A 17,488-nucleotide genomic window follows, 5' to 3' on the forward strand; every position below is an offset into this window, starting at 1 on the left:
GCTGGGGTCGTTTGACCCCAGTACTCTTTCCTGCCATGGCAGGGGGTCAGACTTGATGATCTGCTCAGGTCCCTTCAGGCCCTACCAACTATGAAATTATAACACTTATTGAGTTGTTATTCAAAATTAATCTCAGAATTATTATGACACATCTTTTGTGTGAATAGCAGAAGAAGGTTTTAGGAAGGATTTCAATTAAAGTGTGGTAAGAATATAGATAGGATAAGGAGGCCATTGGCTGAATAGAGGCAGTGTGAAAGAAAGCACAAAAACAGGACCGTGAAAAGGAAATGTCAGGAGTCTAAACAGGTAGTAATTATGAAGTGAATAGGGCAAAGTGGATATGACAAGAAGCAAGGTCCAATCTGTAAGCCAGTATAGTGTAGCATACACAAGGGAAAATATGGTAAGAGAAAATGCAAACACAAGGGAAAACATGAAAAAATGATTTGACTTGTTATTAGTAATAGAACATGTAAATAATAGCATTACAAAACTGAAAAAGCATGGTGAAATTCTGTCTGACATGAAATGTGAGGTTTATAATTATTTTGAATTGGGAAAATTGCTTTATCTCTAGCTTTCGCACAGAGAAACAGTATTCTACTGACCAGGCCAAGGGCATACAGTAAGTCAGCGTGAAAACCCTGAGCTCATACGCCCACCTGTAGACTATGCTTCTACTCAAGTTATTTTCCAGACTTGCTCAACTGATGTGAATTTTTCCCAGAAAGATCCTGTATTTGCAAATTTTACCAGGACAGAGACACAAAAGTCAAACTGTAATTTCACCGAAGAAATACAGTGAGTCAGTCTCTCAGAGCAAGTGAGAACATAGATTCCGGAGTTGTCTTTGAAACATTTGCTGGAAATGTATTGAAATAAAGTGCTGCAATGATATTTTAATGTGTTTAGGGAGTGCGAGTCAGGTCTTGAGATTTCAGTGCAGGGAGTCAGAAATTCCATAAGCCAGGGATCACCCTTCAGGAGCATCAGCCTGAAGTTGTCAGGTTTGGTCCAGGATGGTCAAGTTTGGTCCAGGCCTTTCTGACCTGGCTGCCTGACACCTTCTGCTGCCCCTCACCACCTAACCACTTTGTAGGTGAAACCTGCCCCACCAAAACACTGCTAAAGCCCCCAGCTGCCAAATGTATCAGAAGCCCTGGCTGCACAAGCCAGATAGAATGGCTTTGTGGCCTGGATTCAGCCCAGAGGCCATAGGTTGCCTCTCCCTATCTTAAGCCATAATTTGTATTTTCTACCATCACTCCCTTCTACAGACAGATTCTGTTCGACCCATTAGGTGTATAAATGGACTTATGAACTAAAGTGCAATTCTATTCCACCAGCTCAACTTCCAGAAGACAGTTAATGCAAAAGGTGTGTGGTATCCTCTTTCCCTCACAGCTTTTTTGTGACTTAATGCTACAGGTATGATGACCGAGATGACATTAATATGACACTTCATAGGTGGCATTCAATCTGGTCCCTAAGTTCTCTGTCTCCCTACCTGCAAAATAAAGATAATAGTACTTATTTTACTTATTTGTTGTAAATCTTTAATACTTTCCAAATATAGATATATAAAGCATTTTGAAGATGGAAGTGCTTGTGGTGTCTAATTAAAAACTTTAAAATATATTTACACTATTTTTTATAAAGTTCTTCACATGAAATTCTTTGGTTTAGCCTTAACCAGTGCCTAAAATGTGTCGTCTTTCTTTGGGACTATGCAAGAGTCTATTATGAGATGGCAGTTTCCTTATCAAAATATGCACAACCACTTCATATTTTTGGGCAGAAACTCAAAACCTAATTAGTCATCTCTTGTAGCTGGCAATTGGTGACTCCCAGCCCTACAGCAATATTACTATGGGTTTGATGTGAAATGTACTCAGGATTAATTTCATGTTGAGCTACTTGCTACAGCCAAATGATAGAAGTATTACACACATTTTATGTAAGAATGTACTATCACAATAACTTCCTAAACACCAGCAACTAACTGTAAGGCTTTCTCATGGAGGAGGGAGACATAATCATGCATAACCAGTTGATCCCTTCACTCCAATAAGACTAATCACATCAGCAAAATTGTACAGGTGCATTTTTTCAGGACTATATTTTTTTTCCTTCAGCTGGTTAAGGGCTAGATCTTTATTCTGGTTTTACTCAGAGAATGCTCTCACTAATATTAGTGAAATTATCTTAGTAAGAACTGCATAAAGATTCAAGGTATGATTTTAGTAACAGTGATAAACTAGGCAAATACCATGATAATAACAGACTGGGCAAGCACAGGTTCTGCCACTACATTTGTGTGTGTAAGACCAGATCCGAATAAATTTCATAAACATCTAAAGAGACTTGGTTGGAATTTAGACACATAAATCACTGGAAGCTGAACCAGTGGAACAACAAGGGCAGAAGATTCCTGAAGCCACAAAAAAAACAAGCGAGGAGCACTCTCCTAGGAGATCTGAGTTCTGGTCCCTGCTGCCACGGCTATATCTTTTTTTTTTTAACCAATGCCTCTCTAATGTTAAAAATGGAAAAAATCCCAGGAAAAGGTTTGGCTTCCAGTTTGAAAACAATTACAGGTGCGGTTTGCAAAGAATTAGAATTTGGGCTCACTTATCATGTGTTCTTGTTATTTTCCTTACCAAAAGAATTGGCTATTTCACAGTCATGCAAGGCAAAAAGATAAAAAACACCTGCTATAGCTGACACAGCCTGTCTCCCTGCCAATGAAGACTACTCCCTGTTGCATATTTTGTAGTGCTTGGTCTGACTTATTTTTAATATACAGTATTATTAGTATTCCAAACTAGGCTACTAATCTAGGAAGGGTCCACAGAAAGGGATTGATACTGACTGAAGTTATGATAAGATTACCATGCAAACAGAAAATGAAACAGATTAGGACTCTTTAGCTTAAAGAGAAAACAAAAAAGATGGGGCATGAAAGCTGTACATGGAAAAATAGCTAAAATACAGAAGTTTATTCATGCATGCCTGCATATCCTGCCACTGAGCAAAAGATCAAAGGAAATTCAGTTACACTGAAGGCAACATGCTTAACATTTGATTTTTGAGGGTTTTATCTTTCCCCATAATGGGAATATTCTATGGAACTTGTTGCCACAGGATATTACCAATTTCAAGATATTCATAAGATGCAAAAAAGAGGTTAGAAACTTCAGCTAGTAAGTAGAATATCCTTAATTACAATAATAAAACCTTTCCACTAAAGCACATGAGTCAACTACTGATGGCCTGAAGTTCCGAAAAAAAATCCCCTGAGGGCCATGTTATTCCACAGTTGCCTATTAAAGAATTTCTTGCCCCCTCCTTTTGAAGTATCTTGCATCCCTTGTGGCAGTTCCAGTTGGCCAAAGGGGCATCATACTAACGTTGCACAGTGAAGTTCTCATGACATAGAAATTGGGCCTGCTTCTCCCCTGCAGTACATGGCCCTGTACCCTGTTTATAAAGTATAAAAAAATCCCAATCGCATAAATGAGTGTCGGTGAATGTTGGAGTAACCAAGTGAGAGAGCAGTTTTCTTGGTTAATTGATCTCATAAAAGTAATCAGATTAGACAGAAAAGAACTGATAGACCAGAAAACATCTAAGAAAGAATATTGAATAACAGCACAGAGTCACCTAAGCAACAGAAAGGGTAGAACCTACATTCTGGAAAGCAATTGTGGCCTTTCCCCAGCAATATTACATGCTTATCTTACAGTAATGGCACTTACGCACATGCTGACAGTTATGTACTTTTTTTAATGTTTTGTTCTGAGGGGAAGGTGGGTGGAGTAGGGAAATGAGTTAATAACAATAATTAAAGTAGCTTGGTCTGTAGCACCTAGACTCAACTCACAATGTTTTGAAAATATATTTAAAAACACTGCATTATAAATAGATGGTAAAAATGACTAGTTCCACTTTGGTATTGAGTCATACCTGAAACTTCAAAAATATCTTAATTCACCTTTTCAAACAATAGCAGAATTGATATTTTGTATAAGATGATCAACAGCGGGTGCATCTACATGTGCTGTTAGCACAGAGCAATAAACTCCAGCACATATCATGCCGGAGTTTATTGCTCCGGGCGCCATATCTTCACGTGCATCTGGAACCACAGCATGTTGAGCCAGGTTGGAGCCGCACCAGTTGGCACAATGTCCAGGGGGTCAGCCTGTCAGCTCAGGGCTACTCCAACCTGGCTCAACGTGCTGCGGAGGGGCTGTCTGGGGCACAAGGGTGTTTCAGTGTGGGGCTGGCCAGCAGGCAGCCCCGTCACTGAAGTACTCTCATGCCCCAGCTAGCCCCATTACCATCTAAACTTGCATTGCTTCACAGTAAATAATGTTGTCACAGGATAGTTCTTGTATTTACAAGTACTAATCTACGGCAGCATTTATGAGTTTACTGTGACGTGTAGATGTGGAGACTTCACTGCAGAGCTAATTATCAGGGATCCTGGTTTTCTCTGATTAATAGTTTAATAGTTGTAGGGTCGGAAGGGACCTGAGCAGATCATCGAGTCTGACCCCCTGCCATGGCAGGAAAGAGTACTGGGGTCAAACGACCCCAGCAAGGTGTTCTTCTAGCCTCCTCCTAAAGACCTCCAGGGTAGGAGCCAACACCACTTGGCTTGGAACTTGGTTCCAGATCCTAGCCACCCTGACCGTGAAATTAAACTTTTCCATGATTAAAATGAAACACCACATACACACACACACACACACCCACACACTGGTGGTGTTTCATTTTAATCATGAAAAAATGTGGGTTTTGGGTTACTTTTTAAAACCGAAAGTTGGGGATTTTTTTTATCAGAGAAAACCAGAATCACTGCTAATTGGGCAGCTCTGCAGTAAGCGTGTTATGTAGACAAGCCTAGTACTGATTTGAACCGTGTTCTCCCGTGCATCATTTGTTTTGGACCCTCTTAAGGCTTTGAAGCAATTCTTATATATTCCATATAAATTTCCTGTAGTGTGCAGTATTCATGCTGCAGAACATCACTTCAGGACTTAAAGTATGCTGTCACTGTGACACCTTCCTTTTTATTTATATTTCTTACTTATCAGTTATGAGGGCAAAAACTAGGGTTCCCAAATATAAAGCAGGAAGTTAGGGGTCAGGTCTAGGAAGATATTTGAAAGTGTGTTATATTTTTTTCTAAATCCTAAACCGTCTTGGAGTCAAAACATTGAATCAGCTGACTGTCTTAGATTTTTTTCCTTAATTTTTCATCCTCTACTTTTGCTTTTCTTCCTTGTTGCATGATCTTTCCTCTTTCTGCAGAAATTTACTTCTGTTTTCTAAATCTCCCCTGCTATTTTGTCCTCTCTCTCTCCTTCATTTTCCATGCTCTCATATCATGACATTGGATTCTCATTCCCTGCCCTTAGGGTCCCTCTTGAACTTTTTCCAAGTTTTATTCTGTTTTTTGTATAACCCATCAACAGTGTTCTTGATTGTGATGTTATAATAATAATGGCAGCAGCTAATACAATAATATCTACATAATCAGGAAAAGATAGACTTTTGTCCTTACTGAAGCTAAGCTTTTTATTTTATGTTGTGAGTATGTACATTTTAAAAGTGTCTTTCATTTCGTTCTTGTCTGCCTGTCCTATCTGTTTGTCTAATCTTGTATCATGCTCATGCACTTCACTGAAAGTAATGTAGGATCTCTGGTTGGTTTGAACAAGCAACAGATTTTTTTTGTGTTGTGTAAGAAAGAATGTGATTAGCCCAAGTTACTTCACAAACTCTTTAGGAACTGGGCAAGCAGGACTCTGGGTGGTGAGAGGCTGGTGGCAGAAGTTGGAGAACTCCTGTTGTGTATCACAGATCCATCTCCTTCCACATTTTCCATGTACCTGCTTTATTATGACTTTATGGGAGGGACTAATGGAAGGCTAGGCCCCCTAACCTTCCTGTTATACCTCTTACAAGGAAAAAAATGAGTCATGGCCATTTTCGTAGGAGAGTTGTGTGCTGGGAAAGGAAAGGCCTTCCCAAAATATTGCCTGATGTGGATATGATTCAGATAAGCATCCAAACCTTAGTGGTATACTATAGTTAGAGTAACGGTATCCCTACTTGATTTGGGAAGCCTTTACAACCAAAGAAACGAATAAAACCCGTTTCTGATAATCTGAATGAAAAACAATTTACAGTATGTTGAAGATGGGAGCATAGGGATGGAGTAACACATGCTCTACTTAGAAATCATTTATATGACATGATGAGACTGTTAGCATAAGCCTGCCAAGTCAGATGGAATATTGCTACTTTTGTATAGCACTCCACACCAACTGTTTGTGGCAAGAGCATGTTAAACTATTCCGTGGTAAATCTGAGTACATTTTGTAGCACTTTGTCATTGGCAAGAACACGTAGTCAGCCATCTGCCATTTAGCTCATGCTCGTACAGCTCATGTCAGCTGCAGAATTCCATGAGCCCGATGCCATCAACATCCAGAGGACAATAAATACTATTCAGCATTTTGCGTGCATTTGAGAATCACAGACAGACAAAGTTCCAGTCTTCACTGTTGCTTCCAGCTCTGTGTTGTGGTCTTTACAAATCCAGCTTGTCACTTCTGAAACCAGAATACTGGATTTTCTTTACAGCAACTGTTGTATTTCACCATCTGACATCAGCAGCACAAGTTTTAGAGTCCTGGCTGGTATGTATTCTCAGTATACCCCAGATGGTGTGCACAAGATATAACCTCAGTTAGCTCAAATGTTACTGATAACTATACCAGTGTGTCTGTGCAGCATATGAATTCTTTATAACGTTGTGTGCTGGAAATGTCAATCCTGAGGCTTGGTTACAATTTTTTTAAACTGGGAAAAGTTGGGGAGGGGTTTCCCCTTTGAAATTATAACTTGCACAACAAAGTATATGTTTACTTCTGAAGAGACATTGCTTGTGAGTTGCTGTACTTTCCTTTTTTGTGTCCTTGTGGCAAGGTATTTAGCAGAATTTGCCAGTTCATGGGACTCTGACAGGCTGTCCCATGAGCACTTCTGCTATGGACTCAAACTTACAATCTCTGGGGTGGTTAGCTGTGTGCCTTAGCACCTGTGCTACCCCAGGCCCAGTGTAGGTGCTTACTTGAAGGACAAGGGCAGTGATGACCACTTATTATCTGTCTCTAAGATTTTTTTCAGCTGCTTTCCACCTAACTAGATCAAAAACACGAAGCACTTTCATACTTAAACTTCATTTTAAAAAATCAGAATCCTTTTTCCAGTGGTTCTGCTGCTGGAAGAAACTCTTGCAGAACTCCAACTGTAATTACAGCATTTCTGAGGGCCACACACATGCACACACACCCTCGTTCTCTCATTTACACACAAGAAGCTACACCATTACTGGACAAGACTGAGAAACAAATAAGAAGCATAGTGGTAGTTGAACCACAGACTCAGTGATATTGTATTTTGATGGCCTGCTGGTATACTAGAGTAAGTCAAGTGGGGCACACCTACCTGTGCCTATTAACATGCAGGAATAAGAAAGATAAAATCATAGAAAATTAGGGTTGGAAGGGACCTCAGGAGGTTATCTAGTTGACCCCCTGCTCAAAGCAGGTCCAGATCTTATTGCTCTGAAGCTTATTGCTGCTGTGTCTGCATCAGTACGTGCACCCAGACTACAGCACACTGAGCTAGGTCACAGCAGTCCCCGATGACAAAGGTCTTGGGGACTCAGCCTACCAACCCAGGGCTGCTCCAACCAGGCTCAGTGTGCTGTGGAGGGGCTGGCTGGGGCATGAGGGTGCTTCTTTGTGGGGCTAGCCAGCAGGCAGCGCCCACATTAATTATTGTCCCAGCTGGGTCAGTCTCTATGTGTGCAGTGCTGCACATGAAAAAACTCTTCAGTTTATTAGTTTCATGCACCCTAATAGGGATGCACATGGAGACACTGAGATGTTTACTGCGGAGCTAATTAGGCAACTGTGCAGTAAACATCTCATGTAGATGCACCCATGTGGTACCAATTCGTCATAACTGAAGTAGTATTCTGCAACCTGTTCAGGATTCCCAAGACCAAAATCTGAACAAAACATCAATAGACACATGAGGGATAAAGGTGCCTTATGAATCCCCTAGTTTCTATTTTTAAAAATAACCTAAACTTCACATTTTTTCCATGATCAAAAAGAAATACCACTATATATATTTGTTTTTCATTATATATACACTATATATTTGTTTTGCCGCTCCATATACTTCTTATTTGTTTCTCACAATATATATAGTGAAGTTTCATTTTGATCATGGAAAAATGTGGAGTTTAGGTTACTTTTTTAAAGCAAAGATTGGGGATTTTTTAAATTAGAGAAAACCAGGATCCCTGCTTATGAAGGCATGATTGTTCTCAAAATGGTTTCGAGCTCATAGTCCTGCTGTGACTGGCTGGTTTAGGAAATGGAGCTGCCCTGTCCCCAGTAATTTAAAAAATTCAAATGTGGCTCACTGCTGGAATATGTACACAAAAATAGCTCAGATTGCCTTCCTTCTTCAGTTTTCAGTATGTGCTAGGGTTCTGGAACTAAGACGTCCCCAAGGTGTGCTCATATGATGATGAAACCAGGGAAATTCAGGTTTAAAAAGGGTTGTGGGAATGAGGTTTCGTCAGATAAAAATGTTTGTAAATACGTAAAATCCAAATGTTTTGAAATGTTTTACTGGTGTTGCACTGTGTTACAGAGAACTGGTAGAACACAGTATATTTTACCTTCTTACAGTAAAAAAAATAAAACCAATGCTGGGAGTTTCCAGAACAGGTGGGGTTGATCTAGCAGTGCTCCCCTCTAAATAAACTGGAGTTTTACTGTCGGCTTCAGTGGAAGCAGTACTAAACCTAAGACTGGTCATTCTTGAAAATCACACTCTAAGTCTGTTAACTTACGTGTAAAAAATACATCTCATTGGAAATGAACTTGCACAGTCAAGAAGAAAAAGGGATCGCAGATTGACCTTCTAAAGTTTTTTTCATAATTCTAGGTTATGGAACTTAGCAAAGTGCTAGCAAATGTCCTGTTACACTGTGTGCAAAGATGCTGAAGCCTTTCTTATGTGAGACTTCCCTCTACCAGTTGCTAAAGTCACTTTAGCATGGTTGCTGAAAAATGTCTTCCATTTTGGGAGCAAGTGTGGAATGACGTAGTGCAAACTAACAAAAGTGATAGTTTGTACTATACATGCATTACAAAAAAAGATAATGCTTACATGATAGTCTTTGTCCTGGGATTGGTTCACAAACATTAACTAATAATCCTCACAACAAGGTAAGATCAGTGTCATCACCTTAATCCTGTTGATACTTTTAGTCATGTAAATACCATAGGACTGAAAAATCTGGATGCAAAAAAAGCCTTTTCTTCTATTCAGCAGAATCAGAAAAGGTCAGTTTTCTAATTTCACTTGAAAATACCCCTGGGTAGGGGGAAGTTGGGAGAAACCAGGGAATGTGGACTAACTGTGAACAACACAGTAGAAAGTCACAACCTATTCCTTTCTTTTTTTTTGTCTATCCCAGGTGAAAAACCATACAAATGTACCTGGGAAGGTTGCACCTGGAAGTTTGCTCGCTCAGATGAACTGACGAGGCATTACCGCAAACACACAGGAGTGAAGCCATTCAAGTGTGCAGACTGTGACCGCAGCTTTTCCCGATCAGATCACTTGGCGCTACATCGCCGGAGGCACATGCTGGTTTGAGAAGTGCTACTTGTCAACAGAATATAAGAGCTGGGTCTCTTAACTACAATGAATTCAGCAGGGCTGAATCCCCTTCTACAGTGTTACAAAGGGCATTCCAAGATGTCCAGAATAATTAAAAAAAAAAAAAGCAGGAAAAGAAGTGCCACTCTTCTCCTTTCCATCTGAAATTAAAACCCATTCCCATCCCCAGCATGGCTACCCGCCTACCTCCCCCACAAATGTCATCACAGTATCCTGGGAGATAGCAAGCTAAATGCTGCAAGAATGGGCATTATTTTCCATGCTGTGTCCTTGAATAATGTTTATAGCCTGTACATTTTCTCAGCTGTTGGACATTTTATCCTTGAGAATTACTGCTGGTTTGAAGATCAGATACCACAAACTGATGATGAGAGCAAGTCTTCATTATTATCCCATCCTTTCCCCCTTCTTTGAGTACTGCCTAATCCGTATAGAAAATACACCTCATCTCTGCTACAGAACAGCAGCTTGAGAGTAGACAAGAAGATTGTGTTGGAGAGGTTCCACTGTCTGAAGTGAAGGGGCACTTAAGCAGACTTTTGCAATAATGATGGTGGCATTTAAATATTTTACTACAGTTTATCATTATGCCCGGAAAGACACCAAACATTTCCTTTCCTTTCCTTTCCTTTCCTTTCCTTTCCTTGTTTTTCTCTTTTTTTGTGGTCTGTAAAACAAATGGGTGCAGCAGCATTTCAGGTCAAGTACAATATAAGTAACTGTGCTCTACTATAGACTTGTTTAGTACTATTTTCTGGTTTGTATAAAAAGAGCCTGCTTACCTTTTCTGTTTTCAAAGTGCAGTTTTCTGTCACAGGAATCCACCTGTCCTATATCCTAGTGTTTTATTAAGGAATTAGTGAAACAAATTTATACATGCTGGCACCGTGGCATAACTGTCCACAAAATACAATCGAATGTACAAATGAAACAAAACATAGAAGCATTACAATGGCAGAGAAAAGCAATAATGAATAAAATGGCTTTCAAGACAATAACATACTGGAGTCTTGCAAAACTCAACCTTCATACCACTAAGGGGGCTGTACAAAAATAAGACATTAGATCTCTTGTGTTGACAGCTTATGTTAGTCTTTTTGATATTTTTGATCTGCCAGGTACCGCAGTTAAATATATCAATTTCTGTCTAATATAACAGCTGCTTTGTGGTTGAAAAGGTGTTTTAGATACAGGAGTGGGTAAGCCTTTATTGCTGATGGGTCAGTGGATGAATAAACAGAGAGGATGTGCCATCAAGAAGATGATCTGTAGTGTACTAGTTTCCTCCTTTGGAGGTAGAAAATAAAGAGGCATGAGCTTGCCCTTCAGTGCAACATAAACAGCTGTTCCTACGGGCTCCAGTGCCTACCTCTGCAGAGATTTTCAACCCAAACCTCCTTTGTTTAAATGAAAGCAGATTGCTTATCATTCCCATCCAGCCCAATAATTGTGAACCAATTGGTATTAGTTAAATTATATGGTCAACGGAGGAATTCTTAGCCAACAGTTTTTCTTTAAAATGGAACAGTATTTTTCCTCCTTCTTCATAAGGATCTGCTTATTCAGCTAAATGTTACAAGAGGATTGGTGAGATTTTGTATTTGGTGACTTTTTATAGTTTAGAGAGAAAAGTTATATACATAAAGAGCTTTTGCAATACATTTAATTATGAATACTCAGTTCCAGGAACTGTACAGATTAAACTCACAATGCCACATGTTCATTTTTAAATGTTTGCCCAATCTGAATTAACTTCTGGTTCAGGGTGTCATGTTAAGGGGATTCTAAACCAAAATTATTTTTAAGAAAAGCTAGCAAACACTGGATAAGCTGTGATTGCAAACACTAAAACAATGACAGTTAATGGAAGACGATTATTTATGGAGACGCTTTTATATAAATACCCAGCAGGCCCACAATTTGATCATCCCTAAACACATTTTTAAATATTCCCCTGGTAGGGAACAGTTGAACAGCCCTTTAAATCAAGGACTGCAGGCGTGTTAAAACACCAGCTTCCCAACTGAGTGACAAACTCCACAACCAAGGAAAAGTATTTACTACCAGTGTCTAACTGCCTCTTTCACTTCTCATTCCCTTGTCCTATTCTTATATCAGGAAGGTCACCAAAATCCATGACAAAAACAACATTTTAGTACCTAGCTTTCTCATAACAAGCAGTGCAGATAATATTGAGAGTAAAAGCTATATCCTACATCACAAGCTAAGAGGTTTCCATAAGGTTGCATTTACCAAATCTGGTGAGCTTGTGCTGTACCATAGTGAAATCAGGCATTACAGTCATGCCCCACTTCCTCAGCAGCCACTACAGATTTCCCCCACCACGCATTTCCTTTACCAGTAGTAGTCAATGGCAGGGGAAGGGGTGATGGCAGCTGAAGTAGGAAGGTGTGAAAGTGGTTAAAGCAGAAGGATACTGCCAGTTGGCAATGTAATTTGCACATACTCACCCTGGAACCTTTCACACCCAAAGCGGGACATATCCCACAGTTTGGGACACACTTCTGTGGATTGAGCTGTTGTGATGTCATCCAGCTGCAAAACTGAGATTTTAGCAACAGTTCTCATTTAAAGATCAGATGTCATCCGTAGGGTTTGCACATTATTTGTGGGAATTACCTGTATAGAAATCACAATTGTCCTTTTAAAGACACCAGTCATCTGAAAATCTAAAAGCATACAAGCACAAATTAAAGTATGAGATTATCTTTAATACTCAAGAATATTATAATGGGAAATTAGTCAGGTCTTAGTAGCAAAGCATAAAAATGCAGAATTTACTCTGGGCTCATTTTACTTGATGCCTACAGCATCCCCTTTACAAATTACAGCATTTTCCATTTTTAAGTTTACTTCACCAAAAGAAGACAGTTGGGAAAGTCTGGGTAAGTTTCAGGAATGGCAGTGAGGGCTTTCATCTTTTCTCTCATCCAGTTGCCTACACATTTATATATTAGAAATACTGCAGCAAATATTGGAAAGAGGATCTGGTTCTACTCTACCAGTTTAAAACAAGGGTAAAACCATTAAAATCAAAGAAGACACACATGTATAAAACTTATCAGTCAGAGACAAAGAGTTATATACTGAAGATTTCTGACAATCCCCTTTGAAACAGTCCTCAGAGAGAATACTTAGGCTCAATGTTTACAGCACACACTGAAAGAGCTTTTCATGTTATTATTGCATTTAGACAGCATATACAGGCCATGTACAGACATTTGGTTTCTACTGGGAGAGTCACTGCCTTCCCAGTACACATGTTCAGGATTTTTCTCCCAGAGCAAAACTGGTTACTCTGAGAGAAAAGTAACCCAGGAACAATCAGGGTTAAATCACCCCAGGAGGGTTTCTCCTGGGAAAGCAAATGCCTGTTTACATTCCTTTCTGAGAGAAGCCACAGCAAGGTCCTTCAGCGTCTCAGGGTGCTTTGCTTCTGTCCTTCCCTCCTCCCCAGGAGACTGTGTGTCACTTGGACTGGATTTTACTGCTCCAGCCAAGCAGAGAGCAGAATATGCCTCTTTCACAATCCCTTCATTGTGCTGCAGGCATACATGGGCTGAGCCAGAGCAGTTTGGGGCAGTCAGTTAGGGCTGCCTTATGCATTTCTACCATCTGTCTCTGGGCAGACTGAGGGAGCCTGCAGAGCATGCTGAGATGTGTGCACAGGGGCCCTTGGCTGAGCAGCATCCACACTGCAAGGTCTCTCCTCTTCAGGGCCTCAGCATTAAAAATTCTGTTGGGATACATTTTCTACTAGGAAAATGCACACGGGAGAATTCTACTAAATCATTTGAATGTGTGTACATAGCCACTGATAACTACAGTCTACTGTTGGACTTGCAGGCACCACTGAAGTTACTGAAGAGCTTCAGGTGTATGAATGCTTAGAATTCAGCCCAGTATGTTAAGTTAGGTCATTTTCTTTAATGCTCTTTTGTTCTTCTGAAACCATTTAAGAAGTTATTTTGTAAAGAGAAAAAGCTAGCCCATAGTGTTCAGATCTAGGCCCCAGCTTACACAGTTTTTAGGAGTGATCTCAGGTCAATGGCTTTGATACAGACCTACCTGCAACCTTTCAGAATTATGCAAAGAACTGAGAATCCCTCCAGTATTTCCCTTAATAACCTTTGCATTATGAATATAACCACAGATTTTTCTATGTGGAAAGATTGCATTGTAACCAGCAGGCAGAAGTATGTGGTCTCATCTTTATATAGCACAGATATGACTCACATAAACAGCTGAAAAATACAAATAGGCACCATCCCATTCTTTCAGTGAAGCAAAGATTTATGCTCTTAAATTTGAATAAACGGGAGATAGGAAGTTAACTGTAGGCATTGCAGCTTAGATGTGCAGCTAATGCTGTGAAGCACCAGACTTCAAGTGACTTTACAAGGATGTTGGTCTGGTCAGAAAGGCCCCGTAGAAAACAGTATATGAAAATATAATGAGCAGATGTTTTATTTGAAATAAAGATTTTTTTAAACACCCATATGATGCAGCACTTTGAAATCAGCGCATTGTCGTAGCAGTTTATACAGGGGATGAAGATGCAGTACTCCTTATTCTATACTTTATTTATTATACTTACACAGTTAAATAGATTTAGACTAACATGTATATAAAAGATTCTTAGCTCAAATAATGTTTAACAAAATTAACAGTATTAAAATGGTATCAGTGATATTGGAATTTGGGGTAAATTCACTTTGTGGATCTTGGACAAATAGCTGGGCCACCTCCTAGGAGTAGAAATGAGAATAACAACAGCCATAAGGCTCATTTTCTATTAGCTGCATTGAAAATGTACCCCTAGTTGTCATTTATAAACATATCTTCTGATAATAAATGCTCTTTAATGGAAATATTCTTCTGCTGCTTTATTGAGAGTGGGTGCCTCAAAATGTGAATATATTTGCTACTATTAATATCCCATTAACTTTTTGTTATTTGGGGGTTTTTTTTAAAAGAGGTCAATTAGTAGAGTGTGTCTTCCACAGAGTTAGCTACCACACAGCTATTCCTCCCCACTCTGACATGCTCATATATACATACCTGCATACGTACATTTACACGTGTTGATATGCCTCATCACATGTGTGCCCAGACACAAAAATTTAACAATGATTTAATAATACAGAGAATTGGAATTGGAAATTATTATATTGTAAAAGAAAATATCACATTATTAAGAAACCAATGTGTATTACTGTATCATGCCTTTGCCTGTGTTTTATAATGAAGATGTACATAAAAAAATTTAAAACTGTTATATTTTCACAGTTTCATTATAGAGTAACAGTAACTGTGCAATGTATGCTTAGCAAATCATGCCCATTGGTACTGTTAAATATGTAAAAATCTAATCAATTTCAGTAGTAATTCAATTTTTAGTATGAAACCAACTATAAGGATACTGCATCTTTAAAAACAAAATAGAACAAAGGTATTTTACTGTACTTGTAACGGTTTAAATATTCTGTAATATATGTGATAGTGGGAAAGTATTTTCAAACTCACAATTTTTCACAGGTTGTAAATAGTTTAAATGAAGTACATTTTAAAAACAAATCTTTTAGTTTTCATCCAAAAAAACCTGCTCAGATAATGCCTTGTAAGGAACGAAACTGTTCCGTTTTGTTAGAGCATGTTCTGTCTGTGCAAAATGGAGTGGCCACTCATCCTGGTTTATTAATAGTGGTGTCAGATGCAGTAAAGTCATTTTGAGTCCTTGGGAACTGAATTAGTCAAAACTCAAAATGCCTTAATCTGAAGAAAATAAAACAAAACTACTATAAAGGATTTTCTCTGTGTGCGATGACTGAGGTGTACTACAGATACAGTAGCAACAGATTCATTTCATTTAATTTGTTCTTATATTCCCCCAGCTAAAATATATTTTGATCAAAACTTTGCAGAGCTAAAGCAGGTGGTAACTTTTTGCTGATTCCAGGGGAATTTAGTCTTTTAAAAAAAGTTGCGTGTCTGCAAAACAAAGTGCTATTGGATGGTTTGTTCTGGCATTAGAATGCACATATGATTGCAAAAAGGATAACATAAAATCCATGAAAAAGAAACAGAAACTGAAAGTGCCTGCTCATAACCATTAGAACCTGTTGGGATGTTCCTATACTTTTACACAGCAATAACTTCAATTCAGTCCTTATAGGATTCTGTTATCAATAAGACAAAAAATAGAATTACACTTGGACTACAGTAATGCAACATAGAACCAAACACAAAGTGCCATTTATCGTTTCACTTTCCAAGATATTGTGCTAGAGTTTTTGTCATTTTCTCTGATATAGTCGTTCACATTGGGGGGAAAAAAACTGAATCTTAATTTACAAGTGACTCACTTGTTTGTCAGTTCTAAGTGGGAATAAGTGAAGGTCATTGCTAAGCAATGTGTTGGGGGTTCCCCACTTAAGTTAAATCTGATTTGCCTGTGAGTCATCCAGGCATTCAGGGTATTCTCTAGTGTATTAATCTGGAAAACAGCAATAAGCTTCACTGTTACCCTAGCCACTGTTTCTAGAAAAAAAACAATATGATGTATTGTTCTGCAATGCAAATACCTTTGAAGACTTTCTCCATTGACTTTGAACTCTTGAAATTTAGATTTCGTGCATTTCTTATGACTCCCATTTTGACCCCTTGCATAACGACTCTTTTTTGACATGTTTAGAATCACCAGAAAACTGGTTGAAATATTTCAACAGTGGACAAAAAATGGTCACGCTGGGGGGAAGGGGTTGGTCTTCTTTTTTCCTTTTTCTGATATGTGGGTGGAAGCCTAGAGCATTTTTTAATAAGAAGCCAGAGGCAAGACTGATACTTGCAAACTGAACTAGAAAACAGCAGACAAGGTTCTTTGGGTAAATCTGATATCTTTTATTAGACCCATTCAAATTTGAGTGGGTCTAATAAAAGATATCAGATTTACCCAAAGAACCTTGTCTGCCTATGTCTTTAGACTAGCACAGCTACAACCTACACCCCGGGAACTAGAGAAAGCTTTTTTTCAGGTTAAAGAACCTTACCAATTAACTGGCCTTCAGAACTGTATAATAGACTATTACGTTTATATTGATTACCTATAACCCAAGGTGAGGAGGGAGGTTCTTTTTTTTTCAACTTGCTAGGTTTCTGACAGAAAACTGAAAGAATTGAATTTTTCAAATATCATGGTGATATCATTTCTCATGGGTTTTTTCTGTTTCTTAAAATAAATCTACAGATAATCCAAATTTAAATAGGCTCCCCTAATATCCCTACAAAGTATGATAGAATACTGCTTTCTGTGTTTCAACAAAACAAGATATAGCAATTTTCAAAGGAGTTTCTAATTTAGCTGCAGTTTGCCCATAACACTATTTGCGCATGCAACGCTCCACATTTGGGTTTGCTCCAGGAAGGGTAAAAATGTGTCTGGTTTGCACGCAGGATTTTATGTGCACAAAATAGCTTGTCAACAGAAAAAATACAGGTACTTTTGAAAATGCAGGCCTGTGTGTGCATAAACTGCTGTTGATGTTAGCAGGTGTCAATTAATCATATTTAATGGCCATTAGTTTAGTATCAAATTATGGTTAAGCATATTAAACATCAGTGCAAATAATCACATTGCGATATGCATATATTTACTCAGTCATCCTGAACTTAATCTGGG

General features: G+C 38.8%; 1 protein-coding gene across 4 annotated transcripts in view; it reads left to right on the plus strand.

Moving 5' to 3' along the window:
- The window catches only part of KLF12 (Kruppel like factor 12), a 368,523-nt gene extending 352,907 nt beyond the window's left edge, over positions 1 to 15,616 (plus strand). For all 4 annotated transcript variants that reach the window (XM_019529799.1, XM_019529801.1, XM_019529802.1 and 1 more), the window contains one exon: positions 9,584 to 15,616. In XM_019529799.1, coding sequence (XP_019385344.1) covers positions 9,584 to 9,765 — 182 coding nt within the window. In that variant the 3' untranslated portion in view covers positions 9,766 to 15,616. The remainder of the gene's footprint in view (positions 1 to 9,583) is intronic.
- Positions 15,617 to 17,488: the final 1,872 nt, after the last annotated feature.

The sequence above is a fragment of the Crocodylus porosus genome, unplaced genomic scaffold (genome assembly GCF_001723895.1).
Source record: "Crocodylus porosus isolate Cpor-Errol unplaced genomic scaffold, CroPor_comp1, whole genome shotgun sequence".
In the NCBI taxonomy this organism is placed as follows: Eukaryota; Metazoa; Chordata; order Crocodylia; family Crocodylidae; genus Crocodylus; species Crocodylus porosus.